The 22,537-nt window shown below is 38.5% G+C and overlaps 1 protein-coding gene and 1 non-coding gene across 9 annotated transcripts in view; one reads left to right on the top strand and one right to left on the bottom strand.

Annotated features, from left to right (window-relative positions):
- The window catches only part of atp2b3b (ATPase plasma membrane Ca2+ transporting 3b), a 137,823-nt gene extending 134,190 nt beyond the window's left edge, over positions 1-3,633 (top strand). For 5 of the 8 annotated variants that reach the window (XM_062054203.1, XM_062054201.1, XM_062054208.1 and 2 more), the window contains one exon: positions 819-3,633. In XM_062054203.1, coding sequence (XP_061910187.1) covers positions 819-1,268 — 450 coding nt within the window. In that variant the 3' untranslated portion in view covers positions 1,269-3,633. The remainder of the gene's footprint in view (positions 1-818) is intronic. The other 3 variants (XM_062054205.1, XM_062054206.1, XM_062054204.1) reach the window with 1 other exon arrangement.
- Positions 3,634-11,473: 7,840 nt separating this feature from the next.
- Positions 11,474-11,664, bottom strand: LOC133654441 (U2 spliceosomal RNA). The gene has a single exon (XR_009826896.1). It is a non-coding gene; the product is annotated as a U2 spliceosomal RNA (small nuclear RNA).
- Positions 11,665-22,537: the final 10,873 nt, after the last annotated feature.

Here is a 22,537-nt window from a genome sequence, read left to right as displayed (position 1 = left end):
AAAACGACCGTAGTTTTTACGTAGAACAAAACTTGCATTTCAGTTGACAATTTTTTTTTACTGTAAAGAAAGATACATTTTTCTATTTACAGCAATAACTGTATTTTTTACATTTTAAAACACAGGCAGCGAAGTTGCCAGAATGTGACTGTAAAAATGTAAAAAAGATTGTTTTTCCATTTACAGTAATGTACTGTAAAAACGACTGTAGATCTTACATTAAAAACTGTCAGCCTTGTTGACAATTTTTTACTGTAAAAAAAAACAGTGGTAAGTTGTTCTTTTTACAGTAATGCACTGTAAAAACGACCGTAGATTTGACATAAAAATGGCAGCTCAGTTGCCAGAATGTTACAGTAAAAATAAATACGTTTTCCGTTTACAGTAATACGTTGTGAAAACATGAGCATAGATTTTACATAAAACAAAAACTCAGTTGACAACATTTTAATGTAACAATTTAAAGGGCCCCGTATTTCCATTTACAGTAATGCACTGTGAAAAGCAGATTTGATGTTTTTACAAAAATAGCCAAAATGTTTCCTCAAAAAGAACAATGATACAGTTTTTAATCCACTGTAAAAACCACGGTACATTGTACAGTAAAATTCTGGCAGGTTTTTGCCGTAAAATCTGCTGATTGTTTTTTACGGCGACGTTACCCATAAGCCACCTTGCCCTGAGTGCCTGTCTTCCTGTCTGTGTGCGCGTCTCTCAGAGGAGACCGGTCCGTCTCCATGGTTACCCCTCGGCTGTGTTCCACTTCCTCCTTCTGACTTGCTCTTCTCTCTTTCTTGTGGCGTCCGCCCTCCCGGCAGATGCGGGTGGTGAAAGCGTTCCGTAGTTCTCTGTACGAGGGCCGGGAGAAGCCAGAGTCCCGCAACTCCATCCACAACTTCATGGCCCACCCGGAGTTCCTCATCAACGACCTCATCCACAACATCCCGCTGATCGACGACACCGACGTGGACGACGAGTCCGAGCTCAGCAGATACCAGCACGTGCACCCGGCCCTTCGCAAGCCGCCGCCCCCGCCCGCCCAGTCCCAGCCCGCGTCCCGCAGCCGCCCCACCCGCCCGTACCGCCAGCACAGCCTCCCAGTGACCCGGTGCAACCGGAACAACAACAACAACAGCAGCACCTCGCCGGTCGCCCCCGGCAACTACCGTCCCCATCATCGCCACCATCGACATTGCGGCAGGGACCGGTTGGGGAAGCCCCCCGGCCCTCACCTGGCCCACCTGTACTGTGTGGAGACCACCTTATGACTGGGCGGGGAGGAAAGGGAGGACGCACATGTGACATTTCCATCCAATCGCTCGACAGGGCGGATATGCGGGAGGACAATGGCTGCTCCTAGATCTCCATGACGACACCCCCCCTCCCCACCACCACCCCTTCCCCCACCCTCACCTTGACCCTCCACCCCTCCAGGTAACGAGCTGTGGGTTTGGGGCTATAGGGCGGCATGGGGACCACTCTCTCCCGCGTTCCTATTGGTCACATGTGGTTGCCATGACGCCGCAATGATCCGCTCGTCGTCCAATCGTTCAAGCTTTAACTCATCGTCTGTCACCCCCGCATGATATTTCTTTGATTTCCTCTCTCTCTCTCTCACTACGTGTGTGTTGTCTCTTATGGGGGGGGGGATAACAAAAACAGAAACTTGTTAGAAAAATACCAATTTCAGACAAATATTATCCATTTAGTATATGTTGTTTATTTGAAGCGACAACAAAAAACGTGTCGTAACAGTCGCCAATACTTCCCCACATGATATAATGTACGTGTATGTGTGTGTGTGTGTATGTGTGATTCACACACACACACACATGTATATGCAGAACTGTTGTTGGGTGTCCATGAATATGTTTTTTTTAAGCGAAAACTTAAAACTTGTCATATCAGTCGCCAATACATGATATGATATACACGTATGTGTGTGTGAATCACACACACATACATGTATATGTGACACATTGGGCCATGCATATGCAGAACCGATTTTCGGCGTCTCGACTCCTTCTCATTGAGCCTATCAGTAAAAGACGGACATACAGTACGTTTGTGTATGAATATGTTTAGATTTTTTAAGCAAAAACCTGACACTTGTCATAACAATCGGCAATACTTCCCCAAATGATAGGATGTACGTGTATGTGTGTGTGATTGACACACACATACACGTATTTGCGACACATTGGGCGATGCAAATGCAGAACCGATGTTCGGCGTCTCGACCGCTCCTCATTAAGCCTACCAGTAAAGGAAGGATATACATGTATTAATATGTTGTTTTTTTGGAGCGAAAACCTAAAACTTGTCATATCAGTCACCAATACTTCCCCACATAATATGATGTACATGTAAGTGTGTGTGTGATTCACACACTCACACACACACACACTTACATGCAGTTAATTGGGCCGATGCGTATGCAGAACCGATGTTCGGCGTGTCTCATTAAGCCTACCAGTATTGGAAGGACATACAGTATATTTATGTACGGATGTTTGTTTTTTAAGCGAAAACCTAAAAATTGTCATATCAGTTGCCGATACTTCCCCACTTAATATGATGTACGTGTATGTATGTCTGTGTGTGTGTGTGTGTGTGTGTGTGTGTGTGTGTGTGTGTGTGTGTGTGTGTGTGTGTGTTTGTGTGTGTGTGTGTGTGTGAGTGAGTCACACATACACGTATATGCAGCACATTGGGCAGATGCATACGCGTTCTGCGTCTCTCATTAAGCCTACCAGTAATGGAAGAATATACAGTATATGTGTGTATGAACGTTCTTTTTAAGCGAAAACCTAAAATTTGTGTACGTATATGTGTGTGCCAATCACACACACATACATGTACATACGGTACATTGGGCCGATGCATATGCAGAACCGATGTTCGGCGTCTCTCATTAACCTTACCAGTAATGGAAGGATATACAGTATATTTGTGTATGAATATGTTTAGTTTTTTTATCAGTCGCCAATACCCCACATGATATGATGTACGTGTATGTGTGTGTGATTCACACACATACAGGTATATGTAGCACATTGGGCCGATGCATATGTAGAACCGATGTTCGGCGTCTCGACCGTTCCTCATTCTCGACGTTCTCTCCCCCACCCTCCAAACTTTGCTTTGCTTCATGGTTTTTCCTTTGGGAGGGTGCAAAAAAAGCAACAAAAAAAAAAAAAAAACAAGCTGAGTGCTGGCGAAGCGTTATCCCTTTAAGCGGCATCAGGTCACAACGCACAGACGACGGCCCTTTAAGACGCACATGCACTCACCTGCTCACATGCCATCGGGGTCACCGCCATCGCAAACAGGCCCCGCCCCCAAAGAGGATGACGTAAGATGGGTTGGACATGATCATATTTTATTTCTTTACAGCTGAAGGCCGCGAGTGTGACCGTGCGCGCGCGACTTGCAGGGCAAACCAAGGACATGAGGCCAGAATGTTTATTTTAACTCTCAATAAATTCTGATCGTTGTTTTTTTTATTTTTAACTGTTAAATCTAGCGCTACTGACGCATCAATGGACTATTTTTTGGTTTTTGGGTGTACTTCCTGTGTTTTGGGTCTGCTTCCTGTTTCACGCTCTTATTTTGCTCCCGTTTCCTGTTTTTGTAAAGGTACTGCAAGCTACCGCACACGGAACAGGAAGTGGGAGCGAAATAAGAGCGCCGGACAGGAAGCAAACCCAAAGCACAGGAACTACACCCAAAAACCAAACAAGTCGTGTCTCCATCGATGCAGCAATGTTGGGTGTCACTTTAAGAAAAAAAAACCTCACATGACCGATACAGCTGCTGTGTTATCAATAAGAGCTTCTTTCATCATTTTGATGTTATAGCGCCAAACAAGGTACATTTTCTTTATTTCCTGTTTACTATTTGCTTGAAAAAAACGATTTTATCTGCTGGCTATTCATTTTATTTGCGGGTCAAATTTAATGGCTTTTTTTAATCCAACACAGCGTCAATGCAGCCAGTGTGTGTGCCACACGCTCACTGAAGCATCTTTTACTCATTATTTCTAGTCGTGGCAGTTCGTTAGTTAGTTAGTTAGTTGGGGTGCACAAAAAATAGATTCACATCCAAATTGCAGTTCTTATTGATGCCGATTCTAAATTGATTCCTGATTTCCAATCTATTTATAAAACAAAAATTATACTTTTTTTTTTTTAAATTATTATTACAAGAAAACATTTTTAAAGACGTTTTTAGGCCATCTTCATGCAACCAGAGGGAGTTTTTCCAACCAGTAGCCTCTTTTAAAAGTTTCATTATAATTATCATACCAAATAATACATTGTGAGAACCGGTTTGAATCGATTCTGAATCGAATCGTCACCCCAGAGAGGGTCGGAATCATTAGGTGCCCAAAGATTCCAAAATGGGATAAGGAACAACTACGTTACCTTGCCTGAACTTCAACTTCTGTGTGTGGCCCCGCCTACACCCACAGAGACAAATATGGTGGCTGACTGACAAGAGGGTTACTCCACTTCTTTCAGTGTGCACTCAAAGCTCAAAAGGGTTATGGGCGGATTTGCATGAAACTTTCAGAAATAAAATAAGGAACAAGTGATTACATTTTGGGGCTGATCCGGATCACCGTCTGGATTCAGGATTTTTATTTTTTACCGTTAGGAGTTCGGCGCTCTCTTTAAACACAAAATCTTTGTCTTGGCTTTTCTTTGCCGCCCGGCTGGGAATAATATGATGATAATAATGATGTGCATCCATGTTTGACTCCATCCAAGTCACCAAATGTGTTCAAAATGTTACAAGTGAACACGGCCGTGTGCGAGAGGATGCTGTGAGGAATTCTAAATTAATGTCGATCAATTCCACAACATAAAAAAAAAATGCTCCAAAATGTGGTGAGATTACATTTACTGTGCTGTAGGGGTATTAAGGTGAGCAAATCAAGCGCTCCTTTACTCCTACATGGCAGGAAGTTAGTAAACCTCCCCGAGCTTATTGTAAACAAACATAGCGTCGATCGTGTGGGACTTCTTCACTCTGTGCGTGCTTTTCGAGCCGAATGTTCTACAAACATCACACATCAACACATCAAACCTTAGTCGCAAAGCAAAGTGTGCACAGTCTAAAAAAATGATGCATATCAGTCTTCAGAAACAGGAAGTTAATTTATGTCTTTATTACGAAGGCTTTTTTTTTATGGTGACAATTTTACTGAATAAAAATGTGTGGGCACACTACATTTTAAAACATACAATTTTTATACACTGAACGTTAAAACATTGATTTTTGTATACACTGACTGTTAAAACATTGAATGTTTATACATTTAATTTTAAAACACTGATTTTTTCTGCACTGATTTTTTTTTACACTGAATTTTTATACCCTGAATTTTGTTTTACACTGTAAAATTTAGTGTCAAAAAAATGATGTGTGAAACAAAAGTCAGAATATAAAAATTCAGTATAAAAAAAAATCAATGTTTTATAATTGAGTGTCAAAAAATTATGTGTAAAACAAAATTTAGGGTATAAAAATCCAGTGTCAAAAATATCAGTGTCAAAAATATCAGTGTAAAACATACGGTGCAGAAAAATTCATTGTAAAAAAATTCTGTGTAAAACAAAATTCAGGGTATAAAAACTCAATGTAAAAAAAATCAGTGTAAAACAAAATTCAAGGTATAAAAATTCAGTGTCGAAAAAATTTTGTTTTTTAAAATTCAGTGCATAAAAATTCAATAGACTGTCTCAGAAGCAGCCAATGAGATGAGTTTTGAAGCAACTAATATTTCTGCACGGACATTTAACACAATTATTTTTTATATAAACAAATTTTGCTCTCAAATCAATTCAATGAAATTGTCAGCAAAATGTTATGTAAAAAATAAAAAAAAACAGTTCACAAAATTTAAACCAAAATTCAGTGTCAAAAATTGTTTTTGGTAATGACGACAAAAATAGACCTTGTGAAAAAAAACGTTGTGCATCCCTACTAAAAAAAGTCCAAAGTCAACATATTTACATATTTTAAAATGGCCGTGTAAAGGCGTAACTGAAGGAGTGTGCCTTGGTTTGCCCTAAAGCTCGTGAGTTTTTGCCTCACCCCTCACTTCAAGTGGCGTGAAGAATGCGCCAAAGTCTGAAAGAGAAAGAGATGATTCCGTATTATCTGCTCACAGACGCCACCTAGTGGTTGTATAGTCCCGCTCCCTTCCTTCATTTCTTCAGTCACATGCAGGATTCTCATAGGAATGAGGGGGGTGGAATAAAAATGTAAATACAGGCGTTGTCACGGCAACGCTGTGAACGTTGGAAGTGGACGACGACGGACTGAAAACGTATTTGGCTATTTTTCAACATTATTATGACCGGGACCCGTTTGGGTCCCCGGGAGCTCAAATGCTGTATTTGGGTTGATGCTGACAAAAATATCACACATGCTTGACATGTCGCCGCGTTCATACCGCCAACAAACAAGAGTGTCCGCACAGCGTGTGTGTGTGTGTGTGTGTGTGTGTGTGTGTGTGTGTGTGTGTGTGTGTGTGTGTGTGTGTGTGTGTGTGTGTGTGTGTGTGTGTGTGCTGCAACGCGATGCAATCCCCCAAGCCCCCCTCCCACAACCCCCCTTCCTCCCCCTGTCGACTTCCTGAGGTGTGCCCCCCCCCCCCCCCCCCATCAGAAAAAGACAAGGGCGGATAATATGCAACCGGTGGACGTGTCGTCTCGTGTAACCCAGATTAGAAAGGAACGCCGACACATGCAAAAACTGTCCTGCTCGTCGTGTTTCAGGCTCTCTGGGAACGTCTTTAACTGTACAGAACTCTCGTCTTCTCGAATGCTCGCCATCCATCTTGGCCGCCGCCGCGCGGCCATTGTGTTGCTGTCTGTTTTGAAGCATGCATTATGGGTATCATTAATGTCACTCTTTATGTGTAGGTCCATCATTTAGGCTACTGTCACGACTGTGCGCTACCAACATTTACACACACGCACACACACCTGTTCAAGTGTCACACACTAATGAAGAAAAAAAAAAAGGCACATGCTGATGAATTTTACCGTGTTGTAAATTAGACGGTCCAGTTTCCGACATTTGCGTCCAATCATGCGTTCCACGGCGATGTCTCGAGACCGGAAGGCGAAGCAGAATGTGAGGGAGAAAATATTTACCCCGAAGTGTCGGAATGGTTCTGTACAGATCTCGCCCCCAAATGTGCAAACTCTTCATTTCCAGGTCCTTTTTTTTTTTTTTTTTTTTTTTTTTTTTTTAAACGCTCTTCTTTTCTCTCAGCCCTTTTTGCTTTTTCTAAGAAGAGGGACAACAACAACAAAACAAAAAACGTGAGAGCTTGTATTATATCACCATGTTTACCGTCTCCGCCCCTCCCCCCCACCCGCCGACGGAAAAACAAGTTGTCGCACATTCTCCCGAGCGTTTTTTTTTGTTTAGTTTTTTCCCTGGCGGCTGTGTTTTCTGTCAGGCGGAACAAGAAGAGCCCGAGGCGTCGACTCGTAAATCGGCGAGGATCGGATCGAGAGGAATGGAGCGAATAGAGGCTGGACCACGGAGCTAGAGACTGCAGGAGTGCAATGCATTTTTGGCATTGTTTAGGCTGCTCTTTTAGATCTGCTGCAAGGGGAGAAATGACAGATTTTACATTTATCCATGAAACATTACGTTGTATACCCCCACCCCTTCCTCCCCCTTCTTCTTGCACAATGTTCTGCTGACAGAAAATACAGCCGAAACTGTTCTGAAATGACAAAAAAAAGACCAAAAAAAAAAACCCAACCATAAAGACTATTGAATATATTAAAGAGTTACCTGCCTGTTATTTAAACAAATAAATATCTATATATGAGAAAGAACACACCTGTATACTGTAGACTAAAACTGTATGGAAATCTAAGATAATTTATCGGGAATTAAGTCCAACACCTTTTATGTCTGTATGAAAGAAAAAAAAATACATCAAAGTATTCTACAATAATAACTTTGACAAAGTCTGTGTGGTCTTGTGTTGTTTGTTCGCTCTTAAACCAGTTGTCACACTTTTGTTTGATTATCAACTTTTTCTCTGTCTGCTAAATCGTCGTTTATTACAAACTTTTCTGACAAGCAGCTGACAACCAAAAGGATGAGGGCGGGTAAAATGGTTATACTTGTATAGCGCTTTTCTACCTTTGTAAGGAGCTCAAAGTGCTTTGACACTATTTCCACATTCACCCATTGATGGCGGGGTATTTTCATATTTATGTACACGTGTTTTATTGATTGATATATATATTTTTTGTTATAATGTTTATTTATTCATTTGATAGGGAAACAGGATAAAGGATAGGGATACAGGTACTGAGAAAACAGACACTTAAAAAAATTATTATAATAAAAATAAATAAATACAAATACATTTAAAAAATATATATATATTATTATATATGTTATATATTTACATACTTATGTGCAATATTATGTGTGATACAAGCAGTCTTGCAGCGTGTTTACTCGTGTGTGATATCATGTGCAATACAAGCAGTCTGGCAGCGTGTGTACTTGTGTGTGATATCATGTGCGATACAAGCAGTCCTGCTGTGTGTTTACTCGTGTATGATATCATATGCGATACGAGCAGTCCGGCAGCGTGTGTACTTGCGTGTGATATCATGTGCGATACAAGCAGTCCTGCAGAGTGTTTACTTGTGTGTGATATCATGTACGATACAAGGTGTCCTGCAGCTTGTTTACTTGTGCAAAGCCGGACAGCCAGTTAACATCTAAATGTCCTCCAATAAGCACACAATTTCTCATATTTTAGTCAAGTCATTTTCAAAAGGTAAACATGCTAGGCTATAGGCTACTAGCAGCTACACAACCGCCAAACACACAAGCTAGACATAGGTAATAATCATTGAACAATAAAACAGCACATTTGTCAATATAAGCAAGTATCAAATAATTATAGTTGCATTTTACTCACACATACAAAGTCTCAATTACAGAATTAGAAAGTATACAGTATCAAACGTGTCCGCATCATTCAACTTACTGCATCATGAGCTTAACTTCATGAATTATTGTGGCCAGTAGGTGTTGCCACAAATAAAAAAAATACAACAAGTACCGCTCCACTTCAACTTAAAAACAGCATGAGCCCATTCCAGACGGTTATTGAATAGGTAAATGTTTTTCATAGCTACCATTGTTCGCCCTTTGACTCATTTCACTTGATCAAACTTTTGCTAACATTCCGCACGATGCAATAACACAAGTATGTATGATTCCTGCTGATATCGTATCAATCAATATTGGTATCGACCAATACAAAAGTGAAAACATATCAGGACAGCGTGAAATTAATTATATTTATATAATACAGCCTTAAAGGCCTACTGAAATGAAATTTTCTTATTTAAACGGGGATAGCAGATCCATTCTATGTGTCATACTTGATCATTTCGCGATATTGCCATATTTTTGCTGAAAGGATTTAGTAGAGAACATCGACGATAAAGTTCACAACTTTTGGTCGCTGATAAAAAAGCCTTGCCTGTACTGGAAGTAGCGTGACGTCACAGGTTGAAAGGCTCCTCACATTTACACATTGTTTACACCAACAGCAAGAGCGATTCGGACCGAGAAAGCGACAATTACCCCATTAATTTGAGCCAGGATGAAAGATTTGTGGATGAGGAAAGTGAGAGTGAAGGATTAGAGTGCAGTGCAGGACGCATCTTTTTTCGCTCTGACCGTAACTTATGTACAAGCTGGCTCATTGGATTCCACACTCTCTCCTTTTTCTATTGTCATACTTGCCAACCCTCCCGTTTTTAGCGGGAGAATCCCGGTATTCAGCGCCTCTCCCGACAACCTCCCGGCAGAGATTTTCTCCCGACAAACTCCCGGTATTCAGCCGGAGCTGGAGGCCACGCCCCCTCCAGCTCAATGCGGACCTGAGACTGCGTGGGGGCAAGATGAAGAAATACGCTTGCAAGTTCCAAAACGAATGGAAACAAGAATTTCAGTTCATCCAGGACAGTTTGAAGGGGAAGGTGTATGTTGCCTGTAAATTTTGTAGAACAGACTTCTCCATTGAACACAGTGGCCGAAATGATATACTCATTAAGAACGGAGAAGTTAAACAGGACAATACTGCCATCTAATGGACAGCCACAGGACCACTGAAATTCAAGTATTTTTTTTTTTAATGTAAATAAAATAAATATATATATATATATATATATATATATATATATATATATATATATATATATATATACATATATATATATATATATATATATATATATATATATATATATATATATATATATATATATATATATATATACATATATATATATATAGCTAGAATTCACTGAAAGTCAAGTATTTCATACACATATATATATATATATATATATATATATATATATATATATATATATATATATATATATATACACTACCGTTCAAAAGTTTGGGGTCACCCAAACAATTTTGTGGAATAGCCTTCATTTCTAAGAACAAGAATAGACTGTCGAGTTTCAGATGAAAGTTCTCTTTTTCTGGCCATTTTGAGCGTTTAATTGACCCCACAAATGTGATGCTCCAGAAACTCAATGTGCTCAAAGGAAGGTCAGTTTTGTAAATTCTGTAACGAGCTAAACTGTTTTCAGATGTGTGAACATGATTGCACGAGGGTTTTCTAATCATCAATTAGCCTTCTGAGCCAATGAGCAAACACATTGTACCATTAGAACACTGGAATGATAGTTGCTGGAAATGGGCCTCTATACACCTATGTAGATATTGCACCAAAAACCAGACATTTTCTGCTAGAATAGTCATTTACCACATTAGCAATGTATAGAGTGTATTTCTTTAAAGTTAAGACTAGTTTAAAGTTATCTTCATTGAAAAGTACAGTGCTTTTCCTTCAAAAATAAGGACATTTCAATGTGACCCCAAACTTTTGAACGGTAGTGTATATATATATGACATATATATGAAATACTCGAGTTGGTGAATTCTAGCTGTAAATAACCACGCCCCCCACTCCCAACCCCCCCGCCCACCCCGACTCCTCTTTTAAACCGTTCAATTAAGTGTAAATAGCATTAATTATTAATAATAACATAGAGTTAAAGGTAAATTGAGCAAATTGGCTATTTCTGGCAATTGTGTATCAAACTGGTAGCCCTTCGCATTAATCAGTACCCAAGAAGTAGCTCTTGGTTTCAAAAAGGTTGGTGACCCCTGTACTAGAGAGTAGCCAGTACGAAATGCATGATCTTAATTTTATGAATTATTAGGGCCGCTAGTTGTCGCCATTAACAAACGGGCTGGAACTAAATAAATTAACGTATGCCATAGCTTTTATTATTCCGTTTAACTCCACCAATGGTTTACGATGTGCTACCTATGATGAAACGTGGAATTTTACGAAAATTCGTAATATTGTTTTGACAGTCAGAGGGAGTGCACCGTTCCTGGAGGTGCTGCAATACCAGGTCGATGCGTGGAGTGGGCGGAGCAAGCCCCTGTTCCATCTCCCTATTCAAAAAATCAATTTAATATATGGTCCCCGGATAGGGGACGTATCAGATATTAAACTGATAAGAACAGATACTACACTTGATCTTAGCCAAAAGGCCGAGAAGCGATACTGTCCCACATCAGAAGGGAGGACGTCATTCCGGACGCAATGAGCTAAAGTGACGGTACCACACTGAAAAAGGACGACGTGACGTATCAACACAGCAAACAACAACTACGCGTTTCTTAAATGACTGCACTGTTTTGAAGGGCGTTAATATTTATTATGAACGGAACTGTTGCCGAATAGTCTAGCGCCTGGTGGTCACGTGGTTCCGGTCGGTCCAATAGTAAGCGGCGAAACAAACATTTCATACCCTCGCACCATAACAGTGCCGTTTAACCAAATAGAACAATGTATAGTTTTCAATATAAAATACATAAACGTTGACCGTGGGTGCAATATTATTGCAAAAAGCAAAACGAGCTTTTCGATGAACATTTGATCAATTCGGTCGTCGAGCCCGCCTTCTCAAAAAAAAAAACTTCTTCCGGCGCTACCGCCACTGGATTGGTTACTACGTCACTTTCAACCGGACACGTAGAGAAACTCCGCAAGTCAAGAACTATAAAAATGATCCCTGAAAGTAGTCTTAGCGCACATCATATTTCCAACTGCTATTTTCTTGGGACTGACGCGTTTTTAGAGGCAGAAATACATTTTAATTTTGTCTTGAAATACATTTGATCAATTTGTTTCTTCCCCTCACTGTACCCTCGCAGGCTTCTTACGTTGCTTTTAGGCTGTAGTTTGCAACCCTCATCAGGAAGCTGATGTAAAACGTTGTTAGCGTGGAACTTCTCAAGGATTTTTTTGTAAACTGTAGTCTTTTAAAAAAAAAACACACTATCGCTCTGCTTGTGAAAATGGAATTTAAACACGATAATTCTGTTTTGTTGAATTGTGTTTTTTAAGTTCTGGAATTTCCTGGTTTGCATTATAAGAAAGTGTAAAACTGCTGTAAAAAATCCCCCCCGTTACGCCCTCCCATCCAAAAAAAAAAAAAAAAAAAAAAAAGTTTCAGTCTATATACATTTGGTGATGGTACATTTATTCTCAGCTAAGCTACAGTCAACAATGATAACATATCCCACATATTTGTGACTTTGGGACATATTTTTGTTAACCCTTTTTTTTTTTTTCCAGTAATAAAGACATTATTTTACATTTATTAAAAAAAATAAAAATAAAAACTCCGCAAGTCAAATACGAATAACTTAATAGTAGAGATGTCCGATAAATGCTTTAAAAAATGTAATATCGGAAATAAACGGTATAGTTTTTTTTATTATCGGTATCGGTTTTTTTTAATTAAATCAACATAAAAAACACAAGATACACTTACAATTAGTGCACCAACCCAAAAAACCTCCCTCCCCCATTTACACTCATTCACACAAAAGGGTTGTTTCTTTCTGTTATTAATATTCTGGTTCCTACATTAAATATCAATACAGTCTGCAAGGGATACAGTCCGTAAGCACACATGATTGTGCGTGCTGCTAGTCCACTAATAATACTAACCTTTAACAGTTCATTTTATTAATTTTCATTAATTACTAGTTTCTATGTAACTGTTTTTAAATTGTTTTACTTTCTTTTTTATTCAAGAAAATGTTTTTAATTTATTTATCTTATTTTATTTTATTACTTTTTTTAAAAAGGACCTTATCTTCACCACACCTTGTTGTCCAAATTAGGCATAATGTGTTAATTCCACGACTGTATATATCGGTATCGGTTGATGTCGGTATCGGTAATTAAAGAGTTGGACAATATCAGATATCGGCAAAAAGCCATTATCGGACATCCCTACTTAACAGTAATTTTTCTGTACCTGTGCTGATAAACCGAACAACACAAGCATAGCTCGCTGCCATACTAATATCTTAGTATGAACATTGCCTGTAATGCCAAAGCGAAAGCTGCACGTTTTACCAGCAGGTGGCAGTACAACATCAACAGTGAACAAAACGTAGATATGTATTCAATTAATATAGAAGAGAAAATAATATAATGATTGTCAGTTTTCTGGGCGAGCATGTGTTAAGGTTTGAGGTCTTACCTGTAATTAAGCAATTAAGTGACATAAAAAGAACACTTTAAAAGTCCACTTAAATCCATGTTTGAATGCATTTTCTGCCGAGCGTTGTTACTATTTTAAGATAGCTCGTTAGCGCCCAGTTGGTTACTGCAAAAAACAGGCGGGGAAAGGCACCACCTAGATAATAAGAATGAAAACATTAAAATGTTTTTTAAGAGGTTTAAAATGTGCATTCTATGGTTGAAGTTGGAAAATAAGGCCTCGAATGGAGTTTGCAGGCCATGTCACTTCGCTGCGAGGATTAATGATCTTTAAGCTAACATCACTTAAACCTATGTTTGAGGTTGCCAGATCGCAAATGACACATTATCGTAGCAGAAGCGAGGAATTGCATTTTAGGGACCGTTATCGCAAATACCCGATTTGATGTTGTTCAGATAGTCTTCAACAGTAACAACCTCCACACAAAGTAATGTATCTTTTATTGCAGGTTTACCTTTAAAAATGTACAGCACTGCTGGAATTCAAGTTGCATGCTGCTGGGAATGTTATGTTTACGTTTTGATTGATTGATTGAGACTTTTATTAGTAGGTTGCACAGTGAAGTACATATTCCGTACAATTGACCACTAAATGGTAACACCCGAATAAGTTTTTCAACTTGTTTAAGTCGGGGTCCACTTAAATTGATTCATGATACAGATACTATCATATACTATCATCATAATACAGTCATCACATAAGATAATCACATTGAATTATTTACATTATTTACAATCAGGGGTGCGGAGGGGGGGGTGGGGGGGGATATGGACATCAAGTAGTGGACATAGAGAGAAGAGAGAGAGAGAGATGAGGAGAGAGAGAGAGAGAGAGAGAGAGAGAGAGAGAGAGAGAGAGAGAGAGAGAGAGAGAGAGAGAGAGAGATCAGAAGGCATAAGAAAAAGAAAAAGTATCTGCATTTGATTGTTTACATTTGATTATTAGCAATCCGGGGAGGGTGTTAGTTTAGGGTTGTAGCTGCCTGGAGGTGAACTTTTATTGCGGTTTTGAAGGAGGATAGAGATGCCCTTTCTTTTATACCTGTTGGCAGCGCATTCCACATTGATGTGGCATAGAAAGAGAATGAGTTAAGACCTTTGTTAGTTCGGAATCTGGGTTTAACGTGGTTAGTGGAGCACCCCCTGGTGTTTTGGTTATGGCGGTCATTTACGTTAAGGAAGTAGTTTGACATGTACTTCGGTATCAGGGAGGTGTAGCGGATTTTATAGACTAGGCTCAGTGCAAGTTGTTTAACTCTGTCCTCCACCTTGAGCCAGCCCACTTTAGAGAAGTGGGTAGGAGTGAAGATTTAATGTAGCTGACTACATTTCAAAGGCGCAGTTGGTGACTTTTTGTCATTTTATTTATGTTGAAGAATTTTCTGATATTATTTTCAGTAACTTAAAAATCATCAACAAACAAACAAATACATTTTGGGGCATTTAAAGTTACCGGCATACAAATATGTATTAAAAGAAAAATAAAACATCCATCCATCCATTTCCTACCGTTTGTCCTGGAAGTTGAAACATGTTGCAGTTCTAACTCAGTCAAATTAAAAACTAAATGTTTGTGAACAACACTTTTCAGGGTACTGACAAAATATTCTGAATTGGATTCAGACTTTAACAAGTTGAAAAACTTATTCGGGTGTTACCATTTAGTGGTCAATTGTACGGAATATGTACTTCACTGTGCAACCTACTAATAAAAGTCTCAATTAATTCCTATCAGGCAGTGTAAGGTTAAATTGTTTGCTTTGTGATAATGCTAATGAAAATAAAGATCAAGTGTAGACTTGGGTAAAATCACAACAGGTCCACTTAAATTGACATTTTATCTTTTTAATGCACATTGAAGTATTTTAACGATTCGCAGCTTTTTGCACAACTTTTCCCCTAACGTTTTGAATAATGAATGGACCGAAAAGTCCTGCTTTAATTGGAATGATTATTTAAAACATTCTCTTTCATCCTCACATTTCCCATCTATTCAAATGCAAATGTTGACAAATATGTTTCCTGTTCATCCTGAAATTCCAGTCAAAAAAGCTCAACATCCCCATTTTGTTGATAGTGGGCATATGTAGTGGGTACAGAAGTAATTCAGACCCCTTTAAATGTTTCACACTTTGTTTCATTCCAGCTATTTTGCTGAAATAAAAAAAAGTTCATTTTTTTTCCTAGATAATGTACACCCAGGACCCCATCTTGAAAGGAAAAATCAGAAATGTGGACATTTTTTGCAAATTTATTAAAAATAAAAAACTCAAATCACACGTACATACAAGCATTCAGACCCTTTGTTGATGCTCCTTTGGCAGCAATTACAGCCTCAAGTCTTTTTGAACATGATGCCACAACCCTGGCACACCTATCTTTGGACAGTTTGAATGGGGACACGTAAGTTTTACTTCTTTCTGCTCCTTTTCGTTCATTATTTATTTCAAATGTTTTTTTACCTTAAATGGAAAAAAAAGAAGTAATTATTTATATTAAAACATATTTTGCTGCACTACAAATGATCTATCAATAGTGAAGAGCTGGGAGTGACAATCGGACCCCGTGTGCCGCATGTTGGATACCCCTGGTTTAAAACCATAATGGAAGCAATACATTTATTGTTCCATTGACTGATTACAATGTGTACTGTTAGACTACAGCAGGTTGTGAATTATATTTATATAGCACTTTTCTCTAGTGACTCAAAGCTCTTTACATAGTAAAACCATTATCCAAGTTCCATTTAAACCAGTGTGGGTGGCACTGGGAGCAGGTGGGTGAACAACAGCTAAATCTAAAATGGATTGACAAATAATTTTCACCAAAAAATATAAATTGTATCTTTGTGGGGAATGTTGCCTATCATTGACAATCATTATGTAAGACAATAACACATTTTTCTTTTTGTATGCATTCTAAATACAAATGTAAATAAAAGTCTCCTTACAGCTGAGCCAATGGGAGCTCCACTATAAAATCCGATAACAATACTCCTACATCTGGTGACTTGAACATTAACAAGTATTAGTGATATTGTTATAATAAACGCTGAAGCAGACCACCTATTTATAGCAGCGACGTGATCACTTCCTGTGTGCCTATGTTTACATCATCAACTAATCAGCTGCTTTCTCGTTTCCTTGTTCGTGTAAGTTTATTCAAAATCATAAATCATGCATCTCACCTGGACAGTAGATGGCTGAGAATATAATCTGACTAATTGGGACACTTTGTAGGACCTGGAACTAGTGAGGACGACACCCCCCTCCCCTCCCCCCCAACCCTTTTCTTCATGAAGATTATGAGTCATTATTCATCTAAATGGGAATATATGAACTTCCTAGCAGTCGGCATCCTAATGACAGCAGACCTTGTACAGTAAGTGATGTTTTATTATGTCTGTTGTATACTTGCCAACCCTCCCAAATTTTCCGGGAGACTCCCGAAATTCAGCGCCTCTCCCGAAAATCTCCCGGGACAAATATTCTCCCCGAAAATCTCCCGTTTTTCAGACGGAGCTGTAGGCCACGCCCCCCTCCAGCTCCATGCGGACCTGAGTGAGGACAGCCTTTTTCACGTCCGCTTTTTCACAATATAAACAGCGTGCCTGCCCAATCACGTTATTCCATATGAGGTGTCCGGCATACCGCCGATGAGCATGGTGCAGATGGAGAAGATCTTCTTGGCGTCCGTGTTGGCGCACACGTTGCCAAAGCAGACGCTGGTCAGGCTGCTGAGGGTGAAGTAGAGGGCGGCGATGTACGAGCTGCGCACCGACGGGCCACCGACCGTGTTGTTGACGTAGGGCATCTCCAGGCGTTTGCCCAGCTCATGGAGCCATCCTTGGGGAAGAGACGGGAGGACAACAGGGTGACAAGAACTAAACCATCCAGACTAGAGATAAATTGTATTATTATGTTTATCTTACCTAAAAATAAATATATTTAATAAATAAAAAACTAAATACAATTTTACTATATTTTGCTAAAAACATCCAAATTAATTGTATTTTTATTTGTATTTTTTCTGACTCATTACATCCAGCCATAGAATTATACATTAAAATAAAAATTAATTTAAAATGACCATATTTACAGTAATTATTAAAATAGTTGCTTGTTTATCAACAACTTCAGCATTTTATTCATTACATTTTGAAGCTCTCAGAAGCCAAGTTATGTTCCTTAAGATTTATTTATGCAAGTTTGAAGTTTTAATTATCTAAACAGATTTGTTTGCATATTTTCAGGATGAACTGACTATGACTATGACTATGAAATGACTATTCTAGCTGCAAATGTCTGGTTTTTGGTGCAATATCTACATAGGTGTATAGAGGCCCATTTCCAGCAACTATCACTCCAGTGTTCTAAATGGTACAATGTGTTTGCTCATTGGCTCAGAAGGATAATTGATGATTAGAAAACCCTTGTGCAATCATGTTCACACATCTGAAAACAGTTTAGCTCGTTACAGAAGCTACAAAACTGACCTTCCTTTGAGCAGATTGAGTTTCTGGAGCATCACATTTGTGGGGTCAATTAAACGCTCAAAATGGCCAGAAAAAGAGAACTTTCATCTGAACTCGACAGTCTATTCTTGTTCTTAGAAATAAAGGCTATTCCACAAAATTGTTTGGGTGACCCCAAACTTTTGAACGGTAGTGTATATATATATATATATATACATGAAATACTTGACTTGGTGAATTCTAGCTGTAAATAATACTCCTCCCCTCTTAACCACGCCCCAACCCCCCGAAATCGGAGGTCTCAAGGTTGGCAAGTATGGTCTGTTGGCTCTCAAAGTCTGCAGTGAGTAAATAATCATTGATGTAGTGAGGGAAAAAAAAGCGAACTCAATGCGTTTTTTATATTAATGCACCGCGTATGCTTAAAATGATCAATTGTTATTATAAATGTTACTACATTACATATATACTTACATCATGAATATACAACTTTAATGGAGGTGTTTGGATGTTTTTAAGGGTTTTATAGGCAGAATAGAGATACTCTCAGGCTTCATTGTAAGCGGACTTTTGATCAATCAATCAATGTTTATTTATATAGCCCTAATCACAAGTGTCTCAAAGGGCTGTCGCATTTATTTTTTAGAATGCATTTGAAAAATACACATCCGTCGTCATGTCTGTCATAAAGATTGTGAACGAATGGCAAAATTCCCCAAAAAGTGCTGTTTGGGGGAATTTTGCCTATCATTCACAATTCTTATGGTAGACAAGAAAACGTTCTTTTTTGCTTTCTAAATATTAAATAAAATCAATCAAAAATCAGCTTACAATGGAGCCTAAGGGAGCTGCTCTATTCTGCCTATAAAGCCCTTAAAAACATCCTAACACCTCCATTACGGTTTTATATACATGATATATATGTAATGTTGTAACATTTATAATATTTACGTATTTTGACCATTTTAAGCATACGTGGTGCATTAATTTAAAAAACGCATCTAGTTCGCTTTTTTTTTCTTACTACATCACTGATTATTACTCACTGCAGATTTTATGAGAGCCAACAAACATAATAAAGCATTATTTACTGTACAAGGTCTGCTGTCATTAGGATGCAGACTGCTAGGATGTTCATATACTCCCACTTAAATGAAAAATAACTCATAATCCTCACTAAGAAAAGTTTGGTGGAACCAAGCGTTTTTCTGTGTCGTTCTCGCCATTCCCAGGGGTAAATTGACTGTCAAAGTGTACCAACTTGTCGGAATATGTCCTCAGCCTTCTACTATCCAGGTGAGATGAATGATTTATAATCTACAATAAACTTACACGAGCAAGGAAAAGAGGAAGTAGCTGATCAGTCGATGATGTAAACATAGGCACACAGGAAGTGATCAGGGCGCCGCTATAAATAGTTTGTGTTAGCGTTTATAATAACAGCATCACTAATACTTGTTAATATTCAAATCACCAAATGTAAATGGAGTATTGTTGGTGCTTTTTGTATGGTTATCTTTTGGGTTTTATGCTATAAGCAGAATTTTATTTTCATTTGAGTTAAAATGCCTTAAAAATACATCCATCATGCCTTTAATTAGATTGTGAACGATAGGCAAAACGTCAAAAAAAAAAAAGTGGTTTCCCGTTAAGCTCGGGAGCAAGGACAATTTTGTCTGGATGCCCCACTTCCCATTATAATTTTCTTTCACACTATGTGAAACTATTTTTTAACTTTTTAAAATCAAACTTTAATTTATTTCGATGCACGTTTTGTACTTTAAATGAAGACATGGAAAATTGTTCAATCGTTTTTTTTTACTGCAAATTAAATGTTTTACAATCATTAAAACAAATGTATTAACCCTACAATTGGGATGTGAACTCAATAACTGCTGCTTTGCAAAACAACACAATGGGCAAACCTGCCATTATATTCTGATCAGTGGTGGAGCAAGAAAGGGCTAGGAATAATTTTGCGGCAAAATTTCAGAGGTACCCTGTCAATAATTGACCTTTTAGATGCGCTTCTTCATGCAAAGCGGGGCTCCTCACGGATCACACGTTCTCTGTATAGAGGGGGCAGCCCTACCTACTTGTGTTCATATCTGGTTGAGCCTAAAACTTAACTTTGCAAAGCGACTAATAAACACCGTCAGTGGTTCACAATTATTTTCTGTCATGCCTGGACACGTTTTCAAAGCTTTTGAACTGTAATACTATCGAGAACACAATATTTATTCTCTAAAGTATTATTTCCACTTACAAGTAATCAATTTTTTTGGAATATGAGCTGCCTCTACTCATTTTCTTGCGCAAGGTTGCATGCCTCCGCACCACTAGTTGGCGTAGTGAAAGTCACAGCGAACCCTGTAAGATCCGACCAAAACATCCGCTTTTACTAGCTAGCATTAGCTTATAGCTCGAGATGGACATAACTTTGTTTTCCCAAGCATGGTTGTAAAGAAAGTGAGTGTGAAGGACAGGGAAGAGAAACAGGACAGGGAAGAGAAACAGAAGTGGATGATATTCATTGAATTAAAGACAGATATCAAAAACATGACATGGCATAAGCCTGGGACGGGGGGCTGCAACCCACGGCTCTAGAGCCGCATGCGGTTTTCAGCCCAAAAAAATTATTAATATGGTTTTATTATTGTTTTCTGTAGAAGGACAAACCAGAAAGAAACCTTCCTAATTGTTAGAAAGATCAATGTTTAATATGTTTGTGTTTATCCTTCACTTAGAGTATTTGGCGAGCGCCGTTTTGTCCTAATTTTGGCGGTCCTTGAACTCAACACTGTCGTGGGGACTGTGACGCAACAGTTTTACATGTACAACTTCCTCAGACGCTGCCACAGAAAGACTGTTTTATGCCACTCCTTTGTCTCATTTTGTCCACTGTTTTATACTGTGCATGAATGCACAAAGGTGAGCTTTGTTGATGTTATTGACTTGTTGGGAGTGCTAATCAGGCGTATTTGGTCACTGCATGACTGCAAGCTAATCAATGTTAGCATGCTATTTAGGCTAGCTGTATGTACCCGGTACATATTGCATCATTATGCCTTGTTTAAGATCATTCAATTTTACACCTTTAACTTATGTCCTTTGTGTATTTAATTCATATTTGCAAGTCTCATGACACATTATCTGAATGTAATATTGGCTGCATTTCTGATAGTTGTTTGTGTGCCATGTTGTTCCAGACCACAGCAAAAATTACCCAGCTTGCTAAGATTGTAATAAATCCATTAGAAGACAGCCTGTCGTTTCCTTTTACTTGGACACACATCTATACCTTTGGCCATTCTAAGACCCTCTGAGAAGCCTCCGTTTACTAATGTTTTAAAAATGTGTAGAATATTACATTTTAACATTTCTGTCAACGAAGATTTGCCTTGCGGCACATAATAATTTTGATAGTAGGCACATTATTTGTTGCCTTCATTATAACACTTACATAAGGTGTATATTTTTTTGCGGCTCTAGTCAAATTTATATTTTTGGTCCAATATGGCTCTTTCAACATTTTGGGTTGCTAACCTATGGCCCGGACTATAAATCGATTTTAGCACTAAATTAAGAATTTTTTGTTGCAGACAATATAAAAAAATCTTATACTTTTTACCCCCATGAACTTCCACCGCAATTATTTCTTTAGCGGAGAGGCACACATCTAGCAATAAATGGCTAACGCTAATGATAACAAGAGCGAGACGTTTGTTTCTAAGAAATGTGTTGCCAGTGAATTAGATTAGTGGCAACAAATGGTTCAAAGTTTGTTTAAAAAAAAAAAAAGCAGCATCCAAAACAGCATTCAGTCGCATGCGAGGGGAAAAAAACTGTTTACGAGGCGAACAAGAACAAACTCTCGCTAAAAGCAGTTTATTGTAGTGGAATCATTTACACAAAATACCACGTATGATAAGAAAGGAGCACAATGCACAGAGCAGTCGCCTGCGTTTATCCACTTACTAAAATGAGTCCGCTCAATGTTTTACTTTATTTATTTGCATACAATGTACAATACTACGTTTGTATTTACAAAAGTTTTTTTATTCAAGACAGAAGTTTTAAGTTTGCACTTTATTGATCTGATTATTTTGTATTACTATTTGTTGATTAGTATTCTTGATTAATTGTAGTTCATGTGCATGCAGTGTGTAATGCTACATTTTCTTTTACAGTATTTTATTCAAGGCAAAAGTTTTAAGTTTGCACTTTTCAATGTTGGAGATCATTATTTATTTGCATGCAATGTACAATGCTTCTTTTTTGTTTACGGAAGTATTTTATTCAAGACAGAAAGATTTTTTTTGCCTACTAGAGGAAGCTCTTAATTTAGCTCTTTGGACGTAGATGCAGCCATAGTCTTTGAT

The sequence above is a fragment of the Entelurus aequoreus genome, linkage group LG07, assembly GCF_033978785.1.
Source record: "Entelurus aequoreus isolate RoL-2023_Sb linkage group LG07, RoL_Eaeq_v1.1, whole genome shotgun sequence".
NCBI classification, from domain to species: Eukaryota; Metazoa; Chordata; class Actinopteri; order Syngnathiformes; family Syngnathidae; genus Entelurus; species Entelurus aequoreus.
This window is presented reverse-complemented; position numbering and strand designations above follow the sequence as displayed.